The sequence below is a fragment of the Haliaeetus leucocephalus genome, unplaced genomic scaffold, assembly GCF_000737465.1.
Source record: "Haliaeetus leucocephalus isolate CR32 unplaced genomic scaffold, Haliaeetus_leucocephalus-4.0 Scaffold2, whole genome shotgun sequence".
NCBI classification, from domain to species: Eukaryota; Metazoa; Chordata; class Aves; order Accipitriformes; family Accipitridae; genus Haliaeetus; species Haliaeetus leucocephalus.
Window position 1 is genome coordinate 14,069,110 of NW_010972438.1, and position 11,759 is coordinate 14,080,868.

An 11,759-nucleotide genomic window follows, 5' to 3' on the forward strand; every position below is an offset into this window, starting at 1 on the left:
CCATCTGCTGCCGCGCTCCCTTCCGGCAGGGAGGGCAAGGCAGAGGCTCCCTTCCCAGTAGCCACAGGCCACCTTCCCTCATGCCCAGGTTGCCAGTGGCCAGGCATGGGTCTCCACAGCCTGTTGGGGACTTGTGGCAACAAGACACTGGCCGACACAAGGATTCCCCTCACGGCTAGGACCAGATCTGCCTGGATCGGATCCTGCCTGTTGGGGCAGCTAGGCCCAGCCTCCCCTTCTGTTTTGGGTGCTCAGCAGCTCACCCACCACATACGGGGCCAGCGTGGGTTCCAGACCTCTGCCAGACCAGCTGAAGACTGGCACAAGCTGAAACCAGTATCTCCAATGGTCCCAGAGCCCATTGCCCCACTGACAGGGGCAGAGCCGAGGAGCCTCCTGTGCCCCAGCTTGGCACGGTCCAGCTTGGTCCCCCTGCTCTGTGAAAAAAGCTGGGAGGTGGTGGCCAGGGTGCCCAAGAGCCCTCCATGCCACCTCCCTACAAGACAGATTTCTATGGCAACCTCAGCCCTGCACATCCAGCACCATGGAAACACGGAGAGGCGGGAGCAGAGCCAGACCTCTGCGGGCAGAGAGGGGCTCTGACACCTGCTGTCCTGCTGGGAAGAGGACCCCACCATGGTGCCAGCAATGCCAAGGGACCCGCTCACCCATCCTCCCGTGGCCCCCAGACCCGGGCACTCACCACTGAAGTGCTGGCGACAAACGCATGTATATCCCCCCTCCTTGCGGGTGCAGATCCCGCCATTCAGGCAGGGGTTGGAGTAGCAGAGGTTGATCTCCGTTTCGCAGTAGTCCCCGGTGAAACCCTGCGGGCAGCGGCACCGCAGGCCAGTGATGGGGTGGATGGGCCGGAAGAGTGTAGAGGGGGAGGCGATGAAGGGGGCTGAGCTGTCGAACTTGAGGACGGAGATGCACTTCATGTAGTTCTGGCAGGGCTCCCGCAGGCAGACGTTGTCGTCAAAGGGCAGCACCTCCAGCATGGAGGCGCCCGTCAGTGCCATGCGCTTCATGTACAGCTGCTCCTGCAGCTCCTCCGAGCTGAAGTAGCGCCCACCCCGCGGCGCCAGGGCCGAGAAGCTGACGTTGAGCACCACGCCGCCCACGTCCGTGTCGTTCTGGATGTTGAAGATGAAGATGTCCTCCTTGGGCGTCGCGAGCACGGTGGCCACCCCTTCCAGGAACGTGGACAGCAGCGGGGAGAGGAAGCGCTCCTGCCACATGTTCTCCAGCCGCACCGTGATGCTGTTGGCCAACATGTCCTCCGTGATGATGATCACCCGCAGGACGCACTGGGCCGTCACGCTGTGGATCCCATCTGCGGGAGGGAACAGGGAGACGCTGCAGGTCTTTGCCTGCTGCTTGGAGGGTCTCCTCCTTCCCACCCCAGGGCAGAGCCCTGCACCCCAGTGCAGCCCCCAAAAGGCCCAAGTCCTTAGCTAAGGAAAATTGGAGCCACAGCCCCGGGGGCTAGCAGGGTGCCACCTGGGCTGGAGGGGGAGCATCGGTGCAGCTGCACCTTCTCCTTATCCTCAGGCTCTCCACTGAGATAACTCTCAGGTTTCCTCCTTGTCCCGGATCTCGGCAGTAAACTGAGCTCTCAGTAACAAAGATGCTGGTGAGATTCGGGCAGAAGGAAGTCCCAGCAGGAGGTTGGGCAAACACAGGAGCCGATGCCAAGGCCCGGGGTGTTTTGCTTCCCCACTGTGCCCTGTCTGCCTCCCCCACGCTGCCTTTCCCTGCGCTCTCCTCCTACTGTTTCCTTCCTCTCTCCTTAAGGGTCTCCAAGGCTTTTGTGCCATTCTCCCTGCTTCCCCCCTTCTTATCTGCTCTGCATCTCTTCCTCCCTCAGCCCATCTCCGGTTTGTTTAATTCTCTTTAATCTTTATTTTCCTTGGAAACAAACTCCCTCCTCTTGGGACCCTGCACCACATGAGTGATCTCCCGGGCATGAACACAGGAGCGTGCCTGCCTACGCTCTCCCAGGACCCTGGCCGTTAGCAGCATCTCACCCCCACGTTAGGCACACTCACGTGCCAGCAGCTCAGGCTGCAGGGGTGCAGGCAGCGCAGCACCAACCTGGACTGGCAATGGCGCAGCTCCTACCACAGCACCCACCCCAGCAGCTATGAGATTTGAGGCCCCCTGCCTCACCCCACCTACCCAGCTCCCAGAAAGCCAACAGATCCTGCTACCTTGGAGGGTCATATCCTGCTGAAAATTAGGAAATACTGGCCAAGATGGGCGCTGGACAGACAGACAGATGTGACCATGTTCCTAATTCCTCCAGGACACCCTGCTACAATCACAGGCAGGCACAGAGCACCCCTCCCAGCAAGACAGACTGTAATTACCCCAGCTGGGGACCTGCCAGGCAGCAAGCCCCATACCTTGCTTAGATAAAACCCCCATCGGTCCCTTCCAGAGCACAATTGCACCAGCCCACCCCCCTTTGCTGGGGCTGTCGCTCTTCCCCCTGTCTGCCCAGGCAGAAGTTTGGGCAGTGGTTTTATTTTTCAGCCGTTAACTCTCCTTTCCACATGACGCCAGTCAGTGGCTTTGCCAGTAGGTATCCCACAAAGCAGCCTGCCAATGTCCCCCTCCCTCAGGCCACCCCAGGCACCTTTGCTAGCCTCTTTGGCTCGGGCACCCGGAGGGAGAAGCCTGCCTGCTGCTCCAGGACACCTCCGCTCTCCCAGTCCCCCTCCTCCTGGGCGCTCCGCTCCCAGCACAGGCTCCAGCAGGCAAAGCCAGCCTTCAGCACAGCGAAGCAAGGACCGCGCCAACCTCTGTGGCCCCAGAAACGCTCAATGAGGCTCATCAAGAACCTCGCTGCTCCTGGTGAAATGGGACAATCTGCCTTCCAGCCCATTGCCAGCACCCCAACGCTGGTGCCCCACAGGTGTTGGCAGCACACAGCTGTTGCCTGCTGTTCCCATCTCTCACCCCACATCTACCCAAGAGCCCCAAACCCCAACATTTTCTTGGAAACCTGGCTCTCATCATCATACCAAGACAACATTTACATCAGCACATCTCGACGGTGACTCCCAGGACTATTCCTGGGTACCAAGCCTTGCTGTAACATCCCCTACATGTGACCAATAAGTGGCAAATGCAAGCCACCCCCTTCCCCGGGTATACTGGGTTTGCCTGCTTGTGCCTGTCTGCAGGCAAGGCCACCCGAACGACAGGCGAGGAGTTTTCTGGGATGCTTCCCTTTCCCCATCTGCCATGCTGACCGCTGGCTGGTAAATAGCATCCTGGCAGGTAAATCAGCTCCACAGAGACAGCCTCATGCATCCTCTCCTGGGCATCCATGTCAGGTTGAACACTCTGGGCCCCAGTTTAAATGCTGACATGGGAGATGGGCTTGTGAAAAGGTAGACGGGAAGGTGGATCTCACTTCAAGGGAAGAGCGGCTAAAGCAAAGATGCCCGCAGCATCACAGAGGGCAGCCCCCAATCTGCCTCACCCCAGCCCTCACCCGTCCCCCAGCACACACTGGTATGGGTAAACCAGGCACCCAAGGCTGGGCTGCTCAGGCTCTGTCCCTTCAGCTCGCAGCCAGAAAGCTGAAGGACGAGCCCTCAGCAGTTCTGGCTGTTCACAGTCCAGAGGGCAGCCATGTGTGTTATAACCAAGCACACTGGTGTGACCACCCTGTTAGAAGGACCTTGCACCTTTCAAAGGTGCCACGGTCCAGTCTAGCCCGCAGCGGCCCCGGAGGGACCACAGTGCATGACTGGTATGAACACAGGAAAGCTGCTCGTTCACTCACACACTCTAATCTCTGCCCCTCTCCCGGCCTGGGAGACACAAGTGTGACACCACCCTGTGCTGTTCAGAGCAGGGAGGGATGCACAATCTTCAAGGTGATCCTGTCCTCAGCCATGCGAAGGTGCAGCACAGCCCTGTGCCACTGCGCCTCCCCTGCCCGCCCTTCCAAATGGCACATAATTGCATGGCACATCTCCCGCACACAGATGTAACCTGGGCAGCTGCTCAAATGAGCGTTGGCTACCAGAGCACGCAGGACTGACTAACAGACTGTACCGTTGCCACCAGGCAGCCCTGGCCAGCCTATGCTGAGGCCACTTGCGAAACAAGCCTGGCAAACCCAGCCAGACCCTGCTCAGCACTGCTTCATCTCCTGCAACCCAGTGCAAGGTGGCATGAGGGGCAGCAGGGTTCCAGGCACCCTGGTCAGCCCCAGCCCCGACAAGGACCAGGGGTGTAAATGCCAGCCCCCCATCCCCTACCCATGCCCCAGCTCCAAGCCTCATGTGCAAAGCTACCTTTACTGTTCCTCTCTTCCCATGGCTGCTGCGCTGCAAAGCCTTTTGATTTCCCCCAGCCCCGTTTGAAGTTTGCAGTGCAGGAGGATTTAAAGATTAAAATGCCTCCCTTTTTTCCCCTCTCTCTCTTCTACTCTTCAGAAGGTGAAAGCTTTCTGGCGACCCTGCAAATTCCCGCGCAAGCACCAGCCTGCGCACCGGGGCTGGTGCTCTGGAGATAAGGCTCGCACCGGGCTGGGGAGGCAGCAGTGCCAGTACAGTCACCCAGGAGCTAATCTCCTGGAGTAAGGGGGGTTGCTTCTCTCTGAAATCAAACTGCTCCCACCCCGCATGGAAGCCAGGTGAGAAACCACCCCTCTGTATGACAACCTGCTGGCTCCGACATGGAGGGCAGCATGAGCAGTGGTTACCAAACAGCTCTGTCCAGCACCTGGCTGGATGTGCCAGGGGATTTAGACCTGTCTGGGCTCGACGCAAGGAACTGGCATCGTCACCTGCGTCCCCCAAGGCATCTTTTCTCTGCAAGAGGCTCATGGGCTGCAGAGATCACCCAGCCCTGGGGAGGCAGGAGCGAGCAAAAAGCCACAATCCTGGCTCAGCCGTACTTGGCATAAGATGCCTCCCAAGCCACCAGCAACCTGGCATCCCTCCCTGAGGGACCACCCGCTGAGGCAGCACCCCGGGCTGCCACCGCTTTGACACCAGCTCCCTTCTCAGCGGGAAGCTGCGCCGTGTCCCCGCTCCCTCTCCTCTCCCTTTGTCCCCTCCTCGCAGTTTGCCTCTCTGACCAAGGCAAGTACGAGCTCGGTTTGAGCCCAGCTGCCTCCCCCTCTCCGGCTCATGGTTCACCCGGAAGCAGCCATGAGGCCCAGAGGACAGCTCTCGCTCTCCCCAAGGGCTGCTCAGTGCCCAGCAATAGGCAGGCAGACATCTGCCTAATTTATGGCTGTTGTTAGGCCTTGGCTGATGTGATGCTGAGTCCTGGGGCAGACTGGAGGCCAGCAATGCCTCTCAGGAGCAAGGACGCTGTGGCCGGGTAATAAGGTGGGCTGCAGGGTGCCTGACGCCTTTAGCATTGCCCAGCCCACGGCAGGAAAGCCCAGGTGCCCCTTTCCCAGTTCCCCACAGCAATGTGGAGCCCAGCCCTGGCCCCACAGCCCTCCTCAATAAGGTCCCCCATAATACACTGTCCCACCTCAGCATTACAGCCAGGGCTGCCTCCCCCCTCGGCTCCATGCAAGGGGAAGCAGATGGTTAAGAGAATGACCTGCTGCAAACAGGGTGGGGAAAAAAAAAAAAAAAGCTACCAAAGGAAAGCCCAAAGCTGGCTGGAGGCACTGACCCCCCCGGGAGGCATTTTAATCACGAATGCTCAGCCTTTCTGATTAAATCCTGTGGCTGGAGAGCTGGTGCCTGGTGAATATTCATGCAGCAGAACGAGGAGCCCCAGAAACATGCCTACAGGGAAAGGAACGGGGAGAAGGGATGTGAGCGGCTCTAACCCCTGTGCTGGGCAGCACCAGGTCACTGTGTTTGCACTTCCAGGACTGACAATTACCAGCTTCAAAAGCAGCGAAGCTACAGAAAGAGGAGCTCCAGCCGGAGAGCATGATGGGCAGCAGATTCCTCCCGGGGAGCTACGCTGTCAGCCTGGGAATGGAGCTCCAGGCCTGCGCTGGAAACCTCTTGGGGGGGGGGAGCAGGACTGCTGACTGCTGCCCAAGGGTCTCCTGGGTCTGCCAGGGCAAGAGCCCATCTCTCCTGTCCCCCTGTGCTGCCAGAGGCACAGGTAAGGTGAACATTCCTCACCACCTCTGAAGGGCTTTGGCAGACATCTCAAGATTTTGATGATACTTGACAAGTTAAGAGATCTCAGAAGTAAATCAGACTCCCCTCACCCAGCACAGAGTATGAATGTCACTCTCCCGGTAGCTCTAAAGACAGGAACTAAAATATAATAACCAAGACGACTCCAAAACCATGCCCTAAGCAGGAACAGAAATCCTTGTCTCCCACCCTAACTTTGTGGTCAGCACCTCCAGTTGCGATGGACTAACAGGGGAGGAAGCTCCTGAGAGTGGGCTCCTCAAGAAAGGAGAGGCATGCCAGGTCCGAAAGGCCAGGGCAGCCCTGGGACCGTTACCTGGCTTGAAAAGATGGCTCTGGTGTGTTCAGACATAGGAGTCAGGACAAATGTGCCCTAGGGAGGTCCTCCCTGCCAGGCTGGGATTTTAGGTGAGATATCTTGGACAAATGGGTCCCCTCACCAGGCCAAGCTCCTGGGCTGCAGGCTGAGGGGAGCTGTGTACAAATTGCTCGAGAGGAACAAGGGTAACGCAGCAGCCACAGCTGAGTGCGGCTGAGCCTCCACCCTCGCCACCAGCCCAGCAGCCTGGCCCAGTGAAACCAGTCTGGAATGGTTTAAAGTCAACATGACATCAGTCTCCTACAACGCCCTGATTTCGCACTGTGCTGCTGGCCATGGACACAGCCCTACCGCCCCACTGTCTTGCATCCTCGGTGGCCAAGAGCAGTTTTTAGCAGCCATAGGTGCCCACATTGTCTGCGAGGAGCTGGGGTCAGTTTTGAGGCCGTCAGTCCCCCCGGAAAGGCACTGGTTTGTGATGGCCCAAGTCTTCCCTGCCTCCTACAAGGGGCTGAGCTGAGAACACACGCAGCTCACAGGCAGGCAGAAGGGCCCCTCACCCTGTGTTTTAGGGGGATCCAGCCTCGCTCAAAGGGACCATAAAGCTCACAGGCAGGCAGGGAAGCTGCTCTCTCCTTGGATGTTGACCCTCGGGGCACCCACCTAGGTGCTATTGTTGCCTTCCTGCAGGAGGAAGGCGCTCCAGCGTGGCACTGCACCCGGGCAAACAATGCAGCCAGGTCTGAATGTCCTGGCCGCCAGCTCTGCAAACCCACCTGCCCACCCTCCCCCTGCACACAGCGACAGCATGGGGCCGACGGAGCTGCCAGCTGGGCGGGGGGCTTCAAACAATAAAGATGGAAAAACCAAACCAGACCTCCACCTCCACAGCCAGTATCAAAGCCAACAAAAGGCCCGTTTTCTAGTGTCTCGCTTCCCTCCCCGGTATGGCTCTTCCCCTTCCATCTTCTCCCCTCCTTCGTGAGCGCACCTCTCCCAGTCTCCCTTCCCGCTGGAAGATGACGACACTCCAATTGCAAGGGCCCCCTCGCCGCGAGGCGGCTCGATGCAGGACTTCGGGACGTGATTGTCTCCTGCCTTTGTGCAGGGTTAAGTGTGTGAGGAGGCAGGGCTTGCATAAACACACTCGGGCAGAAGCTGGAAAGGTCAAAACCACCCCCATCTCCAGCGATGGGCATGTGTGTGCCTGCACTGCTCTCAGCCAGCCCTCTGGTTACAATTAACCCCCAAAGAGCCCCAATCCACTGACGGGCTGGTGCTGGCCATGCAGGATTGCCTTGAACAGGTCTCCTCTTAAAGCCCTCGCTCCATCTTTGAAAGAAATCCTCCTCTCACTGAATAAGCTGGACAGAGAGAAGTAAAAAGGGAGGGCAGCTGTAGCCGAGGGTCAGGGGAGCATCACGATTTAATGTACAGCTCCCCAGGCACTCTTGGTAATTCGGCGCTTGGCCCCTCCAAAGAGGGCTCTTGCCCTCCCTCCCCCGAAGCCGCTCCTCGGTTCAGCGATGGACGGATGCCTCCATTTCAGATCACACATCCGCAAGCAAAGAAAGGCTGATGGTGAAGGCAAAGCTCAGGCGGCAGGGATCTCCAGGTCCAAACCCTGCTTTCTCACAGACAAGCCGCTAGGTCCATCTTTGCCCTGCCCTCAGCTGGGCTGGAGGGGACCCCAACACTCCCCAAAGCCACCCCGGCAGCTACCGCTAGCATCCGCATTTGGATACTCTGGCAACACACGATGCGAGAGTTTTAAGCACCGCGCTCTGAGGTTTGTCACAGCTGTCCCCTGCAACACTAAGTTGGCTGCAGAAAGACGGTACCAGGTTTTAGAAGCCGCACCACAAAGCACAGGTGTCGGTAGGTGTCACAGCCAGAATCCAGACTGAACCGTTTGCTACCAGCAGATGGGTATTTTTAAGAAGGCTCCCTCCGCCCCGAGTTCAATCCCTCCCTCCCGAGCACAGCCAGGGAAGCGTTTGGTCCCAGCAGGGAGAAAAGCCACCTGGGCTTAGGAGTGAAGCGGCGTGCCAGCCCCTGGGCTGGCAGCTTGGCCACCCCGGGAACCAGCTGCTTGCCTGGCCAGCACCCTACAGCGCACATCACAGCCTCGCTGGTGAGAGCACCTCCAAAGGTGTCTCGCTAGCAGCTACAAGCAATCCTCACAGCTGAGTAACGATGCTTTGTTCTTGCAGACCACCTCCGGCCTCGGCCCCCTTACAGAGCGCTTCGCTGTAGCATGCCCCCCCACTGCCATCCTTCCCAGCCCCTCCAGTACTACTCCCCAACTGGAAGGGACTCCCAATCCAAATCTTGTTGCCAGTCCCCAACGTGCCCCCTCCAATGCAGAATGGGCTCCCCGAGGGGGACCACGCAGAGCGCCCCCAAAGGTACTGCACTAAAGGTTTAATGATTTTCACACCCTACCTGTGACAGTCATCAGCATGGAGGCCACGAGTGGACGGTTGTTGTCCAACTTACGGCTCAACCTCAGCTCCCCGCTCGATTGATTTACAATCAACAAGTGCAGTTCATTTCCCCGCTCAAAGGTGTAGAAGAGGCGGTCAGACACATCTGGGTCATAAGCTGGGACCTTCCCTATGACCCCCGAGGGGAAGGTGTTGGACTTATTGGACACATAGTTATTGAACAGGATCTGGAAGTTCTTCAGAACAGGGCTGTTGTCATTCTGGTCAATAAGTTTGATGTGGACTGTGGCTCTGCTGACCAGAGGGGCAGAGGTGGCCTGCACTACAATCACGTACTCGGGTTTTGTCTCATAATCCAGGTCTATCAAGGCTGTGAGCTCTCCAGAAAAGATGTCCATCTGGAATATCTCGGGGATGTTGCCTTCCACAATTTGGTACATGATCTGGGCATTGGGTCCCTCATCCGGGTCGATGGCTGTGATTTGGGCCACAACGGAGCCTACGATGCTGTTCTCCTTCACCAAGACCTCAAATTCTTCAGCAGGAAAGACAGGGGCGTTGTCATTCACATCCTGAATGGTAACCTGGATATGGACAGGAGTTCGCTGAGGAGGGATGCCCCTGTCCACAGCGTACGCAGTCAGCTCGTAGACAGGAACGTTCTCACGGTCCAGCCTGCGGACAGTGCGAATGATCCCCGAGGTGGGCTCTATGGTGAAGTCTCCATCCCCATCCTCCCCGTTCTGGAAGGTGTACTGCACTCGCCCGTTGGTGTGGGCATCCCGGTCGGTGGCAGAGATCTGGAGCACGCTGGTGAACGGAGGTGCGTCCTCAGAGATCATGCCCTGGTAATGAGGGCTGACAAACTGGGGGGCATTGTCATTAACGTCATTCACCATGATTTCAACATAGGTGGTGTCTGCTTTCTGGGGGATCCCGTTGTCCTTGGCAGTGATAGCCAACGTGTACGTGACCTGGTCCTCATAGTCCAGTTCTGCCTGGAGAGTGATGGCCCCGGAGTCTGGATCAATGCGAAACTGAGGGACGTTGTCTTCTAGACAGTATGTGATGCGGGCGTTTTCCCCCACATCATCGTCCGTGGCGCTGATCACCACTACGGTGCTGCCCACAGGCCGGTCCTCGTTGATGCTCACAGAGTAGTGAGCACTCTGGAACACGGGCCGGTGTGTGTTGGCATCTGTGATGTTAATGTGAACGTGGCAGTTGTCACGCAGGGTGCGATCAGAGGCCGTCACGGTGAGCACGTAGCGCCTCTCCTGTTTGTAGTCCAGCGGCAGAGACAGAGTGATGAGACCCATCCCGCCTTGCGTGCTGATGGAGAAGCGGTTCCGTGTGTTGCCTCCCGTGATCTGGTAGGTGATGGCACTGTTCACATCCCGGTCGATCGCTGTGACGCTGAGGACACTGGTCCCTACGGCCGCGTCCTCGTTCAGGCGGATGAAGTACTCCTTCTGGGTAAACTCAGGACGGTTGTCATTGACATCCATGACAGTGATGGTGACACTGGCGGAGGCGGATAAAGATGGAGAGCCGTGGTCCCGAGCCTCTACCCCAAAAAAATAGTGCTCAACTGACTCCCGGTCCAAGGGCCCGCTGACCGTGATCCACCCCGTGGCACTGTTCACCACGAAGGGCGTGTCGGCCGAGACCCCCGTCAGTTTGTACTCCAGGCGCGAGTTCTCACCGTAGTCCGCGTCCACGGCCTGGATGTGGATGACGGAGTGGCCAAGGGGAGCGTTCTCCAGGACGGAGATTTGGAAAGGGGTGCTGACAAAGATGGGGGCATGGTCGTTGATGTCCACCACCTGGATGCTGGCCATGCCGGTGTTGTTGGAGAGGGGAGGGCGCCCGGCGTCCTGAGCCCGGATCCTCAAGGCGTACTCCCGCTCCACCTCAAAATCCAGCGGGGCCACCACCTGTATCTCCCCAGTGATGCTGTCGATGGAGAACTGTCCCCGGCTGTTCCCGCTGATGATGTTGTAGTGGACCAGCGCATTGTTGTCCTTGTCCAGGTCCGTGGCAGTGACGCGCAGGATCTCGGTGTGGGGCCGTATGTCCTCCCTCACCTGGACGATGTAGCGCTTCTCGCTGAACTGAGGGGTGTTGTCGTTCTCGTCAAGGACCGTGATGTAGACCTTGACTGTGGCGGAGCGGGGCCCCGGCTCCCTCCCCTGGTCGTTGGCCTCCACCACCAAGGAGTACCTCTCCATCTTCTCCCTGTCCACCGGCCCGCTGGTGGTGATGAGGCCGGAGCGGGGGTCGATCTCGAAGACGGCGTGGGCGGCCCGCTCGTTGACGAAGCGGTATCGGATGTTGGCGTTGGGCGGGGAGTCGACGTCGGTGGCCCGCAGCTGCAGGATGGGGTACCCCTCCTCCACGTTCTCCCGGATGGTCTCCCGGTACTCGCCCTGCTCGAAGACGGGGTCGTGGTCGTTGCGGTCGGCCACGGCGATGGCCACCATGGTGGTGGCCGAGAGCCGGGGCGCCCCGTGGTCGGCGGCCGTCACGCGGAAGTAGTGCAGCTCCATGCTCTCGCGGTCGAGGGCCTGCGTGGTGGTGATGAGCCCGGCCCGCGGGTCGATGCTGAAGAGCTCCCGCGAGCGGCTGTTCATCAGGGCGTCCATGGAGTACACCAGCCGCCCCGCCTCGCCCCCGTCGGGGTCCTGGGCCGCCACCGCCACCACCGCCGTCCCCGCCGGCTGGTTCTCCGCCACCTCCGCCTGGTAGTTATACTGGGGGAACAGCGGGTGGCGGTTGGGGGCTGCGCGCCGACCCCGCCGCCCCGGGGACGGCGACGGAGACGGGAAGGGGAGCGGGCGCGGCGGGGCG

The 11,759-nt window shown here is 59.2% G+C and overlaps 1 protein-coding gene across 1 annotated transcript in view; it reads right to left on the reverse strand.

Annotated features, from left to right (window-relative positions):
* The window catches only part of CELSR3 (cadherin, EGF LAG seven-pass G-type receptor 3), a 31,395-nt gene extending 19,826 nt beyond the window's left edge, over positions 1-11,569 (reverse strand). The window contains exons 1-2 of the mRNA XM_010572094.1: positions 8,908-11,569; positions 704-1,336 (exon numbers count right to left, since the gene is read on the reverse strand). Coding sequence (XP_010570396.1) covers positions 704-1,336; positions 8,908-11,554 — 3,280 coding nt within the window. The 5' untranslated portion in view covers positions 11,555-11,569. The remainder of the gene's footprint in view (positions 1-703; positions 1,337-8,907) is intronic.
* Between the last annotated feature and the right edge of the window lie 190 nt (positions 11,570-11,759).